Source organism: Lutjanus erythropterus, chromosome 1 (genome assembly GCF_056507025.1).
Source record: "Lutjanus erythropterus isolate fLutEry1 chromosome 1, fLutEry1.hap2, whole genome shotgun sequence".
NCBI classification, from domain to species: Eukaryota; Metazoa; Chordata; class Actinopteri; order Lutjaniformes; family Lutjanidae; genus Lutjanus; species Lutjanus erythropterus.
This window is the reverse complement of record NC_139317.1, coordinates 13,215,672-13,233,669: the sequence shown is the minus strand read 5'-3', so window position 1 is coordinate 13,233,669 and position 17,998 is coordinate 13,215,672. Positions and strand designations below refer to the sequence as shown.

Here is a 17,998-nt window from a genome sequence, read left to right as displayed (position 1 = left end):
AAAACAAATAACAACGTGAAAGATGGAACAAGATGAAATAAGGTGTAATGAAATTTAAAAAATGGCATTAAAGATGCAAGAACACAAAAAACAACAAAAAAGACGGAGCAGGATGAAAAAGGACATAGTAAGAAAAAATATGTAATACATGTAACAAGATGAAAAACAACATAAAAGATGTAGCGAGACACAAAAGACGTAACAAGACGAAAAACTTTTTACTTTAATACTTGGAGTACATTTCAGAGCCTGTTCTTTTTCACTTTTACTTAAAGGAAGTTGAATCGGTACTTCTGCTCTTTTTACACAATTATCTGAGTTTCTCCTTGAGTAAAGATTGTTTGTACTTTCGCCACGTCTGCATGAGTGACAGACTAAACTCCATCAGCTGAGATAGAAATGAAGAACTATAGGGGGCCTGAGGAGAAGAAAGCTTCTGTCAAATGAAGAGACTGCACATCGAGAAGTAGAAACTCAAATAAAAAGAGGAAGAGGGTGGGACAAGTGAGGGACAAGCGGGGACAAAGACATGCAAGGAGTGCCAAACTGGGATCAGGCAGATCAGCAGTGCAAACTAGTGTTTCCTGTGCAAGTATTGAGATGCAGATCCCACTTTCTCAGCTCATAATGGGGGCTGTCAGGAGTGTGTGTGTGTGTGTGTGTGTGTGTGTGTGTGTGTGTGTGTGTGTGTGTGAGCGAGTGTATGTGAGGGGGTGAGGATCTTCATGTGGAAGAGATTCTCACACATCTGTTAACCTGCTTCTCTAATGGGGTGCAAATGGGCCTCCATTGTCGGGGCCTCGCCGACCTGGTTGGGATGACCTGACACGTTCAATGACGACTTCGACTTCGCATGCATACGAGAACACGTCCTCACAATGATGTTTACACACTCGTGTAGAATGCCTAATGCCTACGTATAGATCTAAATCAAACAAAACCAGGATAAGGAATTGATATTAGAGATTTATCGTGTTTATGGTACACAATTATGTTTGTAGTATTAAGAGAAGATAAGATGTACCTTTGTTGATCCAGACCTAAGGGAAAAAAGTAGCTGTGCAAGGTGAAAATGTATTAAAAAATAAAGTAAATAAGATAAGATAAAATAAGAATATTATATCGTGGGGCTGCAACTAAAGATTATTTTCATTGTTGATTAATCTGTCAGTCATTTCCTGATTAATTGATTAGCTGATCTGTCTATAAATTGTCCGAAAATGGGGGGGGGAGATCAGTCATTGTTTTGCAAATATCTTGTTTTGTCCAGAACCCAAAGATATTCAGTTTACCATCATAGAGTAGTAAAGAAACCAGAACATATTTACACTCAGGAAGCTGGAGTAAGAGATATTAGACTTATTTCTGAACAAATTACACAAACTGATTCATTGATTAACAAAATAGCTGGTGATTAATTTATAGTTGACAACTAAACAAATTAACACAGCAGATCTGCTCTGTACAATAAATAGGTCTGTGTGTATATACATGTGTGATACGCAAATGTTCCTTTATTACCTAAAAAACATCTGTGCTTTGTATTTCCATATTAAGAATAATATTATAGCACAGTTTGCAAGAGCGGTGTTTTCGAATGGAGGTACTAATGCCCCTAGAGGTACTTTGGAGTACTGCAGGGGGATGTTTTTTTAAATGTTAATTTAAAAAAGTTGTAATTCCCTAAATAATTATCCAATACAAAATTCAATAAAAATGTAAATACAAGCTTGATTAAACCACATTTCATATTCAATATTCCTGTTTTCAATGCAAGCATTTAACACACAATATGTAAATTAAAGTGATCTGGGATCATGGGAGTTGTTTAAACAACAACCACAGCTAATGAAAATATATGAGACATGATTCAGGCAGAAATCATGTTCATGGATGAGACGAGACATTAGTCTCGTGCACTGACGTATCCGACGTATCCTGTGTTTTCCTTTAAGTTATATGAACTAGCAACTAGCTAGCAACAGCCAGCAGGAAAATCATCGTTACCTTGAACAAATTAAGTATTTCTCTGTGATTGAACACTGTTGGAAACATTGACGTAAATATGTAACTAAACAAAATAGATAACACATGTCAAGCTTTTTTTCAGTCCTAACGTTACAACTAACTAACTGCTGAAAACTGTCAGCTGCTGTGAAACGTCACAGAAGAAGACAGCAAACAAACACAGTCACGTTCACGGTGAGCTGGAAGCCTGTTTTGGTATTGAATGACAGATGAAAATCGAGAAAATGTATTTGTGGTTGACACGTTGCAGTGATACACCTGAAGATATGGAGAAAGAAGTGAAAAAGAAAGTGAAAACTATCAGGAAGAATATGTTTTAATGGGATTTACTTCAGCGAGCTGAAACTGATGGTGCAGCACTGCATTGTATTTTTTTTTTTTTTTTTTTTGACCCAAAAAAGTTTTGTGTAGGCTGCTTAACTGAAAAAAATATTTTAAAGGGGCTACATTATTGGAAAAACAGAACCACTGTGCTAGAATATGTGCAAAATGTATGGGTTTGAGGAGATATTTAGAGCTGCAATTATTAGTTGAATGAAAAAATTAATTGCCAAGTAGTTTAGTCATTTTTCGAGCAAACGTGTCAAACATTTGCTGCTTCCAGCTTCTTAAAAGAAAAGATTTGCTGCTTTTCTTTGACATTTATGACAGTAAATGGAGTGTCTCTGAGTTTTTGGATAGTTTGGCTAGAAAAAAGAAGCAATCTGAAGATGACACTTTGGACTTAAGAAAATTATGATGAGCGTTTTTAAATGTTTTTATTAACTTTCTGACCTTTTATTAGAGTTAACAGACTTTAAAAATAATCACCAACAAGTTTGATAGTCACTGAAGTCATCTGAGTCATTTTTTAATTTAAAAACATGTCTAATTTCTCTGATTTCAGCTTCTCAGCTGTGGACATTTCTTGGTTTCTTTACTCTGTTATGACAGTAAACCTTTGGATTGTGGACAAAACAAGACATTTGATGATGTCTTCTTTGGCTTTGGAAAACAGCGATGAACATTTTTCACCATTTGTTTGGACCACAAAACAATTGAGAAAACAATAGACGGATTACTTTAAAGTTTTAAAGTAACTGTTAAACTTTTTCTCATTTCTGTCATTAATAATTTCTGCACTTTCAGACACATCAGCTGCATGATGCTGCTGAAGAGAACTGAGATGTGTCTTTAAACCATCTCTCTCTTAAATCCATGTCTAAAGCTGTGTTTTACTAAGCGGCCACAACTCAGCTGAAATGATTTTAACTCGGCGCTCTTGTCTTGCTGACTTGGAGTTATGGGGGATGGGGTTTAACAGAAGGAGGGGAGGGGGGTGCAATACGGGGTCACACAGGAGGAGAACTGGGAAGGAGGGGGGGGTCGCTTTTTCCTTTCTCTCTCTCCGGGCTTTAGGAAAGAAAGGAAGGAAGCCAGAGAGCAAGGCAAGGCAAGGCAGAGAGAGGAGCTGCTCCAAACCAACTGAGGAGAGAGATGGATGGTGGGGGGAGGGACTGGAGCAAGAGCGCTGCTTATTGGTAGGCTGTGTTTCTCTCTCTGTGGATGGATTGACTTAGCACGGGTCGAATTACACCATTTGCCGTGCATTAGTTTGTTTTTCTCCCAGCCAGAGAGGAGAAGTTGATTCACTACGACGCGCACAGTCATTTTTTGGGGGATTTTACTGCAACGCAAAAAGGATACAAAATAAGCGATTCAGATGAGGTGAGTTCTTTCTTCGTGGAGATACACTTTGTTGCGCCGCATTACGCAGTGAAAGTCAGAGAGGAGAAGTCTGTGCTGGGATACAAAATATTTCTTCTGACCACGTCGCTATGCTGCTCTGCAAAACTGATGCTTGCAGGACAGAAATAGTTCAGGACTATTTTTACATGTGCTTCAGTCAAATATACTGTCCATTCATTGCTTTTTTCACCGCTGGCAGCATTTATGCGTCCTTCTGGCGCTCATAAAACCTAATCTAAACTGTTTACTCACCTCCTTTCTTTGTGAGGCAGTTCACTCTCCTACCGAAGCTGTCAGAAATCTTTATTAAAATAAGGTAGTCACATTATTAAGCCACTAAACTGGTGAATGCAAACTTATTTGAGCGTTTTGTTTTAAGATAAACAAGCGCAGAGAGGAGTTTTGCGTAAATCTAGTCTGTTTCTTGCCATTCTGGTGCTGTATCACGCTCTCTTATCAGTCCACACGCCCTCTTCTTATTCCAAATCAGCATTAAATCAATGATTGCACATGAAGTCGTAGTCAGAATCGCGCGTCGTTAATGTTTATGTCTTTTCCCTCTGCTTTCTAAAGTTAATAGTAGTGGAAAGGGGGCTGGTGTATGGCTGTATGAGAGGGAGGGGGCTGTGTGGTCGTGGCAGCAGCACAGCTTTTTTGAAGATCAGTCATCAGAGCGCACACAGGGGCCCGGGGACGATCGGAGACACAGAGCAGAGAGCAGTGCGAAATGCTCGTATGTGGCGAGCGGAGCTGAAATCTGTGCGCAAAACTGGATAATAAAAAAAAAAGAGAGAGAGAGAGAGCAAAGTGGGGTCCGGATGGAGCTGAAAAGAACAGGAATATCACAACACATGCTGCTGCTGGGTGTTTTCTCTTAAATGGATTACCTGAGGAATACGATATTCAGTCGGATTGACCCATTCATGAGTGAATTCGGATACTCAAGGTAGGTGTCCACGATGGATTTGAATTATTGGCAAAGTGTGTTTTTGCTATTTATAGGACACAATCTGGGTTGGATTATTAAGGTGGACATTGGATTTAATTAGGGACATGGACTGCTTTATGTTCTATCCGGAGAACCACTTTGATTTTAGATTTTGAAGTAAAAATCTACCCATTTTAATAGATAATGAGTGACCTACAGTGAAATCAGAGCCACGCCAGCTTCTGGTGGTCTTTAACAGAGCTTTCGCGCAGAGGTGTCCTTATTTTGCCACATTTTTACTCATAGGAGATCAAATCTTCTGTGATTTATTGTTCAGAGTTGTGCCAGGTGGTTTAAAGCACGGATTTGAGTGTTTGAGTGTCTGTCTCAAAAATCAACTTAAAATAAAGGTAACCTGCGCGATTGGACGGTCCATGCTGACAAACGCACTATTAAAACAATAAAAGACGAGCAGGACGCGCAGTTTGACTTGACTGCTCAGTCTCTCATACCTTTGATCGATTTCACGTATTCCCAGTTTCATTATGTCATTCTTTTATTATCGGATAATAAATTGATAGTTGCGCTCGTAACCTTTTTGGAGGCAGAGCAGAGCGAGAGCCCAGCCCCGTCCGTCCGTCCGTGGATGCATTGGGTAGGTGCTTCTGCTGCTGCTGTGTGGAGGCAGTTAAACGCAGCCCCATCACTGTTGTCAATCCACCGCTGTCCCCCGCGTCTTTGTTGTCTTTTGTATGAGTCCTACATGTGGACTAAAGGGGTCTGAAAAGATTTACCACGGATAAAACTTGAATGCCTTTACGCCCCGGTCCTGCACAATGCAAAAGCATTAGAGAGTCCGCGGGCTGCCTCTGCGTGGATTGTGTGCGCAAAAAAAGAGGAGCGGAAGAAATACCCCACGCAAAAAAAAAAAAAAACTTGAAAAATGACCAGCGATTGAAAGAAGAGTAGCAGAACAATGATAGAAGAAAACCAGATGATCAGAATGGTTCGTTTGTTTCGCGAAAGTGTGAGCAGGTTAGAGCAGTTTTAGTCTAATTGTTCTTCTGTCTAGTTATTTGAGAAAATCTCACCAAAATTTAGATAATGGGCAACCAAATAAGCAATCAAAGGTCTTATGGGAAAGTTGTCACTATACACTATTCTGGTGTGCCAAATTAATCTTTATAAAGGACACAAGTGCACACTTATATTTAATTTTAGTCTGTTTATGGTTAAAAGTATTTTGGTGCTATCCTCAAACCAGTTAAATCGCTTTCAGGGTTGTCACAATACCAGAATTTCAAGCTTTGATATAATAGTACAAAATAATAATAAAAAAAATATCTATCTATCTATCTATCTATCTATCTATCTATCTATCAGTGCTGGTGCAGAAGTCACAGATTTCAGGCAAGACAATGAAGACAGAACTGAGGTCTTGAATGAGATTTTGAATCTTTTTTTTAATGTTTCAGTACTTTCAATTCTGTTATTACCAGATATTGGATCGTTTTAAATATGTGATATTGAAAAAGTATCAATACTTTTATACTTTTGCCAGCCTTAGTCGCCTTACAGAAATTAAGATGGAACAAATTTGTTTAAAGACCCAAACCAGATGTGAACATCTCCCTGATAATCTGGAGTGAATCCCGGTTCAGTTCTTACAAACTTGATATTGACGGAGCGCCGCTTTCCAGCCAGGTCAAACAGCAGAACCAGCCGTGGGTTCCTTTGACAGCACAGCTGGCTGACGTGCCTCATTTCGCCTCACTGGTCACGGGGTCAGAACTCAGCGACCAGAACGATCACCGTTAACCTCCACTACAGCCGGCCGTAACCCCGGAACAACCGCCATTAAACCGTACAGCCTGATGGTCTACCTAAACTGCTGCTCGGAAATCAGGTTGTTCGGCGCTAAATTGGCCGAGTGGTAAAAAGTTTGACCCTTTGTGCAGCGTTTGGAGTCAAGATGTTTATTATACAGTTTGCTTTGTTCCGTTAGAACCCCCAGAACTCCTGAACATAGAGGTCCACTGACCGGGGGTGGGGCTCTATTGTGTTGACTTGCCCAAAGCCCCTTTTGTTTCCCGGTCACACCTGCAGCTCAGCCCCCTTTGTGCTCCACTATAGTAGAACTACTGCTGAGAACAGCCTTTCTCCTGTTTCACTACTCCTCTCGCCAAAGGTAGAGAAGAAAGGGAGGGAAGCTCGGTTTAGGGTGGCACAGCCCTCTCCCTCTGCCAAATCTCTGAAGCAACAAGTCCAACCAAGCCCCTCCGTAGTGATCCTTAGGTAAATAGCACACGATTAGGGGGCAGTGGTTATTACTGGAGGGGGAGAGGGAGTAGTAATCATTTCTGGGCCTATGTGGCTGCTCTAATCATCTGGCCGGCTCCTTTTCCTGTGTGGCTGCATCTTGATTACTTTCTCAGAGACACAGCCGAGAGTTGAGACAGGCATCTTATAGGATGTGTCCAGTTTTGGACAGTCTGCATGCTCACTGGAGATGTTCCGACACCATTTTTTCCTTTCAGACACCGACCCCAATACCTGAACCCTATGTATCAACCGATTCTGAGTATCAGTACGATACCAGTGCTTTTTACCAGCTGTATACTCCTCGGCCTGTATGGACGTGGTCTGATTGCTGTTGTGTGGCCTGACTCAGGTTAAAGCCTTTGCAAAGCATGGACAAATTCATACAGAGGAATGAACACCATTGAACGCGACTTTACCATCCTGGAACTACTTGCCATCTGTCTTGGAGCTAATACATCACATGGTATCGGATCAGTACGTAGACATGCGTACTTGCCGATACTGATATCAGCATTTCAGGCTGTATCGAAGGCATCGGAACATCCATAATGCTTACAAAAGCATTTAGACAGACATACACAAGTTGAGTTACAATGATTAATTGATTAATCAACTAGTCAACTGTTTTGATAATTGAATAAATCTCAGATATTTGCAGGTAAATGTGAGGATCAGTGCAATTAAATGAAGCATCTTTGGGTTTTGGACTGTCGGTTGGACAAAAGAAGTCATTTGAAGATCGAAAGATAATTAGTTGCCCAGTTTTCTGAGAATCAATCAAGCTTTTTCAGTCTTTTTTCAAGCAGGTTCCAGTTTCTTTAATGTGAGGATTTGCTGCTTTTCTGACAGTAAATGAAGAGTCTTTGGGTTTTTGACTGTTGGTTGGACAGAGAAAGCAATCTGACGATGTCACTTGAGGCTTTGAGAAATTGTGATGAGCATTTTTCACAGTTTTAAACATTTTGCTGACTAAAGAATTAATCCGTTAATCATGAAAATAATTGTTCATTTGAAACCTCGTGTGGAGTGAACTCCTGGGATATCTGATTCCCTGTGCTGTTTCGTTTACAGTTCTGTGTCACGACTCAAACCTTTGATTCAATTTTGACTTTTGATTTTAAGGTCATGATTCGATTCACTATGCCACTGGTAGACTATTGAATCTTGTTTGATGTGATCAACAGATTATTGGTTTTATGCTACGCTGTTCTGTCTTTCAAGTGTTGTTTTCTTTGTTTGGACACATGCCAGATGCAGGAGTGGAAAGATTTGGGTTTTTTTTTAGATTTAATATTAAAATTGTGACATCCTAAATTTTGATCAGTTATATGTTTCAGTCATTTTCCCATCAGATTTTCCATCACCAGCTCCTTAAATATAAGGATTTGCTGCTTTTCTTTGTCATTTCTGACAGTAAATGAAGAGTCTGTTGGTCAAAAGAAGCAATTTGAAGATCGAGAGCACATTATTTGCTAATTATTTTGATAATCGATTGTTCGTTTCAGACATTGTTTCAGGCAAAAATGTTAAACATTTGCTTGTTTTTGCTCCTGAAATGTTAGGATTTGCTGCTTTGCTGACAGCAAATGAAGAGTCTTTGGGTAATTTGGACTGTTGGTTTAACAAAAGAAGCAATTTGAAGGCGTCACTTTGGGCTCTGGGAAATTGCGATGACATTTTATGGACTAAACATTTAATCTTGAAGATAATCAGCATAATCTATTATGAAAATAATCGTTAGTTGCAGCCCTGGTGTGTGGAGTGACATGCCTGAAAACGAACTCATGGGCTATCTGATTTCCTGAGCTGTTTGGTTTACAGCTCAGTATGGTGCACGATGACAAGTCAAGCAGCCTCAAGCGGCATTCAAGCAGCCATTGTTCTGCTGGGATTACATCCACCCATCACATCCACACACAACTTTGGAAAACCTCACGCACCGCTGTTGTTTGCCATCCTTTTATTAGCCCCCCCCCCCCAACTCCTCCCAGTAGGACTTCCCTGCGAAAACACATCCATGCAGCGGTGCAGAGGAGGAGGTTATGGCTGACACATGCTACTGAAAGCATAGCTAAAAGGGAGAATATGTGTTAATCTGTCATTTTAGGCTTGGAGCGCTAAATCTTCAGCTGTAACTACCCAGAATTTAGTCTATACAGATCACCCCTACACCCACCATCAGTGGAAACAGCAATCCAGCAGCAGACCCCCCCCTCCCCCTCCCCGTGTTTAACACCATGGGCCCGAGCCAACAACATCAGCAGGGAAAGTGCGTGGTTGTAGGACATTCAAAAGCCTGTAATAACAGAGGTAGAGTGAGGCCAGGCTGAATGGCACTGAGTTGCGTGACAAGCCCAGCGTCTCTAGGCTTGTTGGGGCCTATATGTGCATGCACGCACACACACACACACACCCTCACACACACATTCACACACAAATACACACTGGAGGGCAGGAACCAGAGAACGCAAAGGCATAGTCAATAGAAAACATGCCGGGCTCACTAGAGATTGAGAAGTAATTTTAGATCGCTGACCTCTGGATGTCTTCTGTTTCTGTTTTACATTAAAGTTTCTGAGGAAAGCCTTCGCCTCCGCAGTACGGCTATTACCATGCAAGGAATCATGGGAGATCGGAGCCGAGCTTCAGCGTTTTTCTCCTGAATTGTTTAGCGAGGGAGAATGGCAGGGAAAAAGTGAGTGTGCGCTCACGAAGAGGCGATATAGAGAGCAGGAGGACTCTAAATTCTGACTAGCGAGGAAATGATTTACCTGTGAACACGCGGCCAAGTTGGGGCTGGAAGCACAGCCTGCAGCCTGTATGATAGCACTATAGAACTGAAATGTGGAGCTTGGTTTATTTACCTTTCATAGCTTCTCTTTTTTTCTATTGTTATGCGTTTGGTATCTATTCCTGTCCCCGGCCTCTCCTCGAAACTCAGCAATTTATTGCCTGGGTTTTAATACAGCACCTCTCTTGGTGCGGGGACGTCTGAAGCAGGTAGTAAAAAAAAAAAAATAGCTGCAATGCTTTTAAGGAACACACTGCTGTCTCCTTCTGCCGAGCAGGATCATCACTTCTCGTTTAGATTAAGTTGCTGACAGTTGTTCTTTCGTATAGACCTGGAAGCCCGTGTGCATACGTCTGTGGATCGTTTGTATCCAGAGATTCATTTGTGTCTAGATTAGAGTGCAGCCGTGGCTCCAGCATCACTGATGTTTGTGGTTATAGGAAGAGAAAGGAACCCTCTGGCCCTCGTACAATCTGTCTGTTTTGTCAAAACATGAAACCCGTAATTTTACTATTAAGTGGACTAATTGAGATGAAGCATTGTCTTGTCCAGTCCTTGTATTAGTCACTCATAATGACAACGCTCTTTTAAAGGCCTCAGTATCCCACAGAGTGCTGAATAGCCATGATTACACACTGATGATGACTAAAACATGCTGGCATTCCCTCTCCAACACTTCCATTATTTTAGTGACACATCATCGTATAATAACCAAAAATGGATTATTAGGGCAAAGAAAAGATGCCGTGTGCACGTGTAGGCTTCAAAGCAGTGCAACCAATTTCTGTGTTGTGTAATCAATATACACCGACCATCAGCTGAAATATTGGATCAGTCAGCAATTACGTGTTCTAGAGTTGTCATGACACCAAAATTTTTAACTTCAGTGCAATACTAGTATAAAAAACAATATGATACCTCTTTCAATACCACAGAAAAAAAGAAAATAGACCCAGACAAAATAGGATACTTTTTCTTTTTTGTGTTAACAACCTGCACACAGTGCTGGTACAGAAAAAGTAAGATACAATACGGCATGACACGATACAATATGATATGATACAATACTTATTTAAACCCCCAGGGGGGAACCTACATGTCACCATTCACACAGGACAGCGAAAGGCAAGAGAAAAGCATATACATCTCAAGGTAGTACAACATAAGTGAAGAGCACAGCAGCGTAATAAAATAAAGTAACCATCACTGAGACTGTACTTTGTGGTTGTGTGTAACATCAACATATTCATGGATACCAACACTGAACTGTCTGGTTTTGCAGCTGCAAGCCTAAGTTTCTGATGGTACAAAAAAAGTAGGGCTGCAGCTGACAGTTATTTTCATTATCGATTAATCTGTCGATCACTTTCTCCATTAATCAATGAGTTGTTCGTTGCATAAAATGGTAAAAAAAAAAAAAAAAAAGTTTCCCAAAGCACAAAGTGATGTCCTCAAACATCTTGTTTTGTCCACAACCCAAAGATATTCAGTTTGCTGTCAGAGAAGAGTAAAGAAACCAGAAAATATTCACATTTGAGAAGCTGAAATCAGAGAATTTGGACATTTTTTCTCAGACTCAAAACAGTTAAAGGGTTATCAAAATATTTTGTGATTAATAGTTGACAGCTAATCAGTAAATCTAAAACTAATTGTTGCAGCCCTACAAAAAAAGAGATCTTGAATGATGGACCACAGTTTGGTTGTCTCTCTAATTTCCTGCCTGAAATATGACTTGCAGCTGCAAAACCAGACAGTGTTCAGACTTTTTTTCCAGCACTGTTGCAGGTTGACAACAAAACAGAAAATGTTTTTTTTTCTTTTTGTCATGGTACCAAAAGCGCTAACAGGTATCGTTTTTTACACTAGTTTTGAATCCAAGTTTTAAATTCTGGTATTGTGAGAATCTAATTAATATTTTTGACAACATAATGTGTATTGTAGTTTATCTAGTGTTTTAAACAAAGTGTTTGGAAAGATTCAAAAACTCAGAGGTGATCAGATTGCCTCTCACATGGCTGCAGTGATATGGTAAAGTCCATAGATTTCCTCTGCTGGCTGCTGCTCTGCCATGCTTCCTGTGTGGATCAATCAAAGCACTAATGGCTTGGCAGGCGGGGCTCACAGACAGCACTGGAGCAGGTGTGCTTTGGGGCTAATTGAAAAATGAGTCAATACCGTGCGCGTGCGTGTCTGTGTGTGTGCGGTTGTGTGTGCGCACACATGCGTCAGTCTTTGCATTACCCCGTTTCAAAGAGTGATTATGTATGTGCAACCGTGTGTGTGTGTGTGTGTATCCCAGCGTGCTCCTAGCTAATCCATCCCTCTGCCTGTGTGACGTCTCCCGGTAAATTGTTTATATCCGTTCAGGCTTTGCCTGCATGAATAATTTGTTTGCCTTATAAATATTTGAATGTACACCGATCATTAATATGCACAGACACAGTCTGTCTCTAAAGCACTCCTCCACGCACTAACATACACACTAAACCCCTGCCACTCCCACAATAAATTATTACCAGTGTAGTTGCTGCTGTATCATGTCTACAATCAGATGCTGAACAACCTACTGTACACAGAAATTACTACTATGTCAAAACAACGGTACATGAGTGGATCCTCATAAGACAAAGACGAGTGAGTCACTGCACTGCAATAAAGCTCAGCAGCCCTGAGGACGGGCCGGAGCAATAACAGCCAGCAGAGCGCTAATAGAAGTCAGCTAAGGTCAGAGCAGAGGCTACACTAGTGATGGCGATGAAGTTGCAATGTGCTGATTAGTGTTGAGCTTGGCCCAGGACAAACCAATCAGAGCACAGATGTACAGAGACAGCAGGCCCGCCACGTTTCTAACAGGGTGGACTTCCGCCGCATCCAACACACACCGAGACACCCCACCAGTCACTTGGCTGACCTTCGCTTAGACAGCAGATGCAGGGAGAGGTGGAGGGGAAACGCCAAGCACTGCCACTGAGAGCTCAGTCATCAATAAACCAGAGAGGGCATCATGTGTGCCTTATGTTTGGATTTTAATAACATAGTGGGGATCAACCAGTGACTCAAAATAAAGATGGATGCCTCGTCTTCACTTCCTCCCACTGTACAAACATTAAGCCAAAATATCCCAGATATAAGTCCTTGACATATATAAAGATGGACAACATGACAGCCGCCCAAAAGGGAAGCCAAAACATCTCCATGGCCACCTGGTGACTGGCTGCAGTACAGGTCATAAATCCTGCTCTCTCCATTTTAACAGATAGAACATGGGCCAAACTAAAACAAGTAGACGTTAAAATAAATTTTTCCCAAAGATTGTGTCTGACATTTTTAGGTGGTTTTATTCCACAAATGTATGTTCAACACTGTAAAAACTGCAACTCTTTTGAAATAAATTAAAAGTTTTGCTGACCTATAATCTTTTGAGATAATTTACTTTTCTTCATTAGAGAAACTTGAATGTTTGAGTTTTAGAAAAAAAAAAAGTGTTCAGTTACCTCTTGAACCTGATTTGTCATTATTTTGGTGCTTTAAAATTATATAGTTGAAAATATTAACGTTTTAACCATTCAGGATATTTTTGCTTCATTTTTGTAAGGTAGGAGGAAGTGTAGATGCATCTTTATTTACAGTCATTGATACAAGTGCTGCCATCTTGCATTGGTGACATCATTTGGAGCCAGAGACTGCGCAGCAGTGATCGGGGTTGGAGTCGTGTATCAAGTTAAGCCCCTCTGCTTCTTATAGCATAAAATAATGAATTAAAACCAAACTGATCAGAAAAATGAACACTTGAACAAACATCAAAGTGATAAGAACTACCTAATATGACTGAATGACTGAAACCATCTTTGGGAAATATTAATTTAACACAGAGTTTCGTGTTTTAGGCTGGCTCATGTCCCATCTGCTAACATGGAGGGGGCGGGATTTATGATCTATACTGCAGCCAGCCACTAGGGGGCAACTGAGATGTTCTGGCTTCACTTTTGGAGAGCTGTCATGTCGTCTGTCTTTATATATCTTAAGAGTCTTTACAAGAGAAGAAAAATTGTGGAAATTTAGGGTGTTTTTTCATGGCTTTGAGACTACAGTTTATGGGTTGAATATAATAGAGCTGCAACAAATACTCAATTACTAGATTAGTTATCAACTAAGTAATCGTCAACTATTTTGATAATTGATTAATCCTTGTGAGTAATTCTTAAATAAGAAAATTTCTGAAAATTTTCTGATCTCAGCTTCTCCAAAGTGAATATTTTCTGGTTTCTTTAGTCCTTTATAGAGATGTAAATGATTAATTTGTAAATGTACTAATTGATAATTAATCATCTAAGAAGATAAGTCTAAAATTGGCAGTAATATCACCTCATTTACCATGGTTTCGCCATTTGATGAGTAATGAAAATTAACCTTACAATGAGAGAAAACATGCATTGTGTATCTTATTAATTATAACTGATTAATTGATTGTTAGCATTTCCAACTATCAGTTAAGGAAAATGCACAAAATTTGAAAGCCTAGTCATTTATGACAGTAATCTGACCATTTTTCTCCATGTTCTGGACAAAAAAAAAGGAATCGATTAATCGAGATAATGAAAATAACCATCGATCGCAGCTCTAGAACAGTAATAACATGGAACGACTTACATGTCAACCAACAAACGTATGCCTGTCTTTGTGTGTTTTCCCAGGTAACATCTCCACTAGTGTGAAACAGGAAGTGTCGTCTGTGAGCAGCCATGGGCCAGAGAGCTGCGCTTCTGCTCAGTGAGCTGCTGCTGCTGCTGCTGCTGACAGCCTCACGCACTCTCCTCGCAGTCAGCTTCCCCGAGGACACCGTACCCCTCGACGTGGTTGACGCACACTGTGAGTACACACACGCAAATCAGCTCGGCGGAGACGGGATGGGGCGGCTAGGTAGAGATTACAGTTGCTGCGACGTCACAGAAAAAGTCAACATGCATCCTTATTATACACTTTTTCCCTCGCTGCTCCAGACAGACACATGCAATAAAGACAAACACTGGCTGGCTGCCTGCTTCTTCTTCTTGTAGTCGTGTCAGCACTTTAGACCCAAGCACGCCACATCCATAGTAATAAAATCAATCTGCTGTATGGTCAGCTGTAGCATTAAGTGGATTTCATTTTCATCTCTGTGATGTACTGGAAGAACGGAGATGTGCTGACACAGGCAGCCATTATCTAACACACAAACACAACACAATGACACACATGTATAATTATGCAGAATAATATACAGCAGGTATTTGTACTGTACCATTACCTTAATTGCAGGAGGATTAGTATAAAGCACACACACAGCATATTTATTTCTAATCAGTGCAGTCGAGTTAAATGTAGCAAGAGGTGAGTGCGGCGTATCCATGTGAGCTCCTGCCATTAACAGCGTGCGTGTGCGTGTCGTGTGTTCACAGTTTCACGGAGGTACCCTGTGTTCAGAGGCAGGCCCTCTGGCAACGAGTCACAGCATCGCCTTGACTTTCAGCTGATGACAAAGATACAGGACACGCTGTTCATCGCTGGCAGGTAAAAAAAATAAATAAAAAAGCACACACACACACAATCTCCATCTTTCTCTTTCACATATACTCAGTCACTCCTTGGCAAGTAAACAGTGGTGTAAGAGGGGGGAAAAAAAGCTCTTAGTGTTATTGGATCTGTGGCTCCTCGGACTGCATCTGATGTATACGGCCGATATCGATCCGGGAAAGGCGTCTATCATGCCGGCCTGGCGCTCCGTCAGGGGTTTCTTGGCATCTTTACATGTCTTTTTTGGTATTTATGGGCACTGGGATTAATCTGACCGCCAGCACTAATATTGTAGCAGGAAATCACTTTGACATCTACAGTATAAAACTCCCACCTCTGGAGCCCCCGTAATCACCACCACATGTATCACTGCTGGCAGGTGGATCCTCCTGTTGTCCGTGTGGGATATTCACATGTTTTTAGTAAAAGTCAAGCAAAATGCTGGTCTCTGTGGGATAATAAAATTGGATCCTCGCCGGTTTTACTTTTTTATAATAACCAGCGTATAATCAAAACAATAAGGAGCTGTCATGTAAAATGGTATAGGATATTCAGGTTTTCATGTAATAGCCAGTTGCATAAAAAGTTTTTACTCTGCATTTACTCCCCATGCTTGTTCACATACGTCATTTAAGGGAATGTTTGACTATTTATAGTTACCTCATACAACCTCATCTCAAATAATCCAAAGTATTATTTACAATAGATGATCAACATGCCCCAGTTAGGAGAAGCAGAGATGAGTACCAGTATCATTATGGTCAGCAGCCACCTAAACAATAAATAAATTCAAAAAATCAGTATCATCTTAAGTGTACACAATATTTAGAATATTTTCACTGCTTTATCTTGCCATCAGACAGCCTTTTCTGAGAGGAAGCTGCTGTTATGTAAGCCAAATATCATTCTCTCCAAACCAACCAAACTCCATTGAGAAAAGCAGTAATTTTACCTCACAAAACACTGGTATTGCTGGTCTACTGCTGCCTCATGTGGTTTGTTTGTTTGTGTCATTATGTGACTTTGGCGTCTTAAAAGGTTGGTTTGAATTCACCAAAGTCACACAAAAACACAAACCAACTAACAGGTCGAGGCAGTGGTAGACTAGCATCTATGGTGTTCTGTGAGGTAAAATTATTGATTTTGCCTATGGAGTTTGGTTGGCTTATATAACAGTGGTTTCCTGTCAGAAAAGAGTGTCTGATGGCAAGTAAAGCAGTAAAAATATTCAAAATATAGCATAATAATTAGTTCAGATTCAATGAAGATCGATATTTGGCTTATATGAAGTCAGTTTGCTGCTGAAAAAGGGTGTTTGACTGCTACAAATATGAAACTATCACTTAAACACAAAAAGATTTGAATGAACTAGATTTCAGTCTCATCATTTCAGTTTTCACAGGGTTTTGACAGAAAATTACAAAGGTTTTGAAAAGGAGAAGATTGGTTTGAACCCATTTTCCTCAGATTTTATTTTATGATGAACCAAAAAGTTGTTTCCTCCTGCAAAAATAGGCTGAATTCAAATTTCACAGTAATTGAACCATCCCTCAAAGAATGAAAAAAAAAAGAACAACTGGCTGAACCACACAGTGGACATGCTGAAAACTGTATTTTTATTATTATTAGTATTTTTTATTGTTTATACACAAACATTGAAAATGATGATCCCTGTATTTCATATAAGAGTGTTCCTGGTTGTGCTGCGTCACTAAGCTGTGTGTGTTGTCGTTGTCTGTCCGCAGAGATCAGGTGTACCTCGTCAGTCTGAGAGAATCCTACAGGAATGAGATCATTCCTTACCGGGTAAGATTCTCGCCACAAGCTGCTCTCTCAATCCACAAAACACTAAAAGGGCTCCATAGAAAATACAGAGCCATTCATCACAAACTGGACAGGTTGTAAAATGAGAGAGTGGAAAAGGGGGGACTGTGTGTGCGCGTGTGCATGAGTGTACGTGTGTATTCAGTGTGCCGTGCATGTGTCTAATGCTCCATGTTGGATTTTACAGAAGCTTACATGGCGATCAGGCCAAGCTGACAGAGAGATGTGTGCCGTCAAGGGAAAACACAGAGTACGTATTAAAAATCATTCACCTAGTACCTTTTGTTCTATTATATTCCACCACACAGTCAGACAGAGGCTTTAACTGTGAGCAGATGAGCTGGCTGCCTCTCAAAACCCTCTTACATGTTGTGTGTCTGCTTCCAGGACGAGTGCCACAACTTCATCAAAGTGTTGGTTCCCAGAAACGATGACCTGGTGTTCATCTGCGGCACCAACGGCTTCAACCCCATGTGCAGATACTACAGGGTGAGCATCCAGAGCCACGACCTGTCATAAGTCAAAGTTTGCATGCCCAAAGTCATTGTGTGCAGTGCGCTCAGTCACACACATACACAAATTCAGGACTAGTATCATGTAAATGTCCTTAAAGGGATAGTTCGGATTATTTGAAGTGCAGTTGTATGAGGTACTTGCCGGTAGACGCGTCCCCAGGTAGGAGAAGCAGAGAGTGTCGAGGCTAAGCAATATACTGCTGTGGACAGGGTCAGCAAAAAAAGATATTTTAGCCACTTAAAAAAAGGTCCACCTGGAAAATCAGTATCAGTTTAAGTGTATGCGTTATTTAAAATACTGGAGAGAGC

The 17,998-nt window shown here is 40.7% G+C and overlaps 1 protein-coding gene across 5 annotated transcripts in view; it reads left to right on the top strand.

The window, feature by feature from the left end:
- The first annotated feature begins 3,477 nt into the window (after window positions 1–3,477).
- The window catches only part of sema6d (semaphorin 6D), a 30,253-nt gene continuing 15,732 nt past the window's right edge, over window positions 3,478–17,998 (top strand). For 2 of the 5 annotated variants that reach the window (XM_084711006.1, XM_084710850.1), the window contains exons 1-6: window positions 3,478–3,735; window positions 14,492–14,666; window positions 15,236–15,347; window positions 17,096–17,156; window positions 17,362–17,424; window positions 17,562–17,663. In XM_084711006.1, coding sequence (XP_084567132.1) covers window positions 14,540–14,666; window positions 15,236–15,347; window positions 17,096–17,156; window positions 17,362–17,424; window positions 17,562–17,663 — 465 coding nt within the window. In that variant the 5' untranslated portion in view covers window positions 3,478–3,735; window positions 14,492–14,539. Of the gene's footprint in view, window positions 3,736–3,791; window positions 4,703–14,491; window positions 14,667–15,235; window positions 15,348–17,095; window positions 17,157–17,361; window positions 17,425–17,561; window positions 17,664–17,998 lie in introns of those variants that run through there. The other 3 variants (XM_084711159.1, XM_084711082.1, XM_084710927.1) reach the window with 2 other exon arrangements.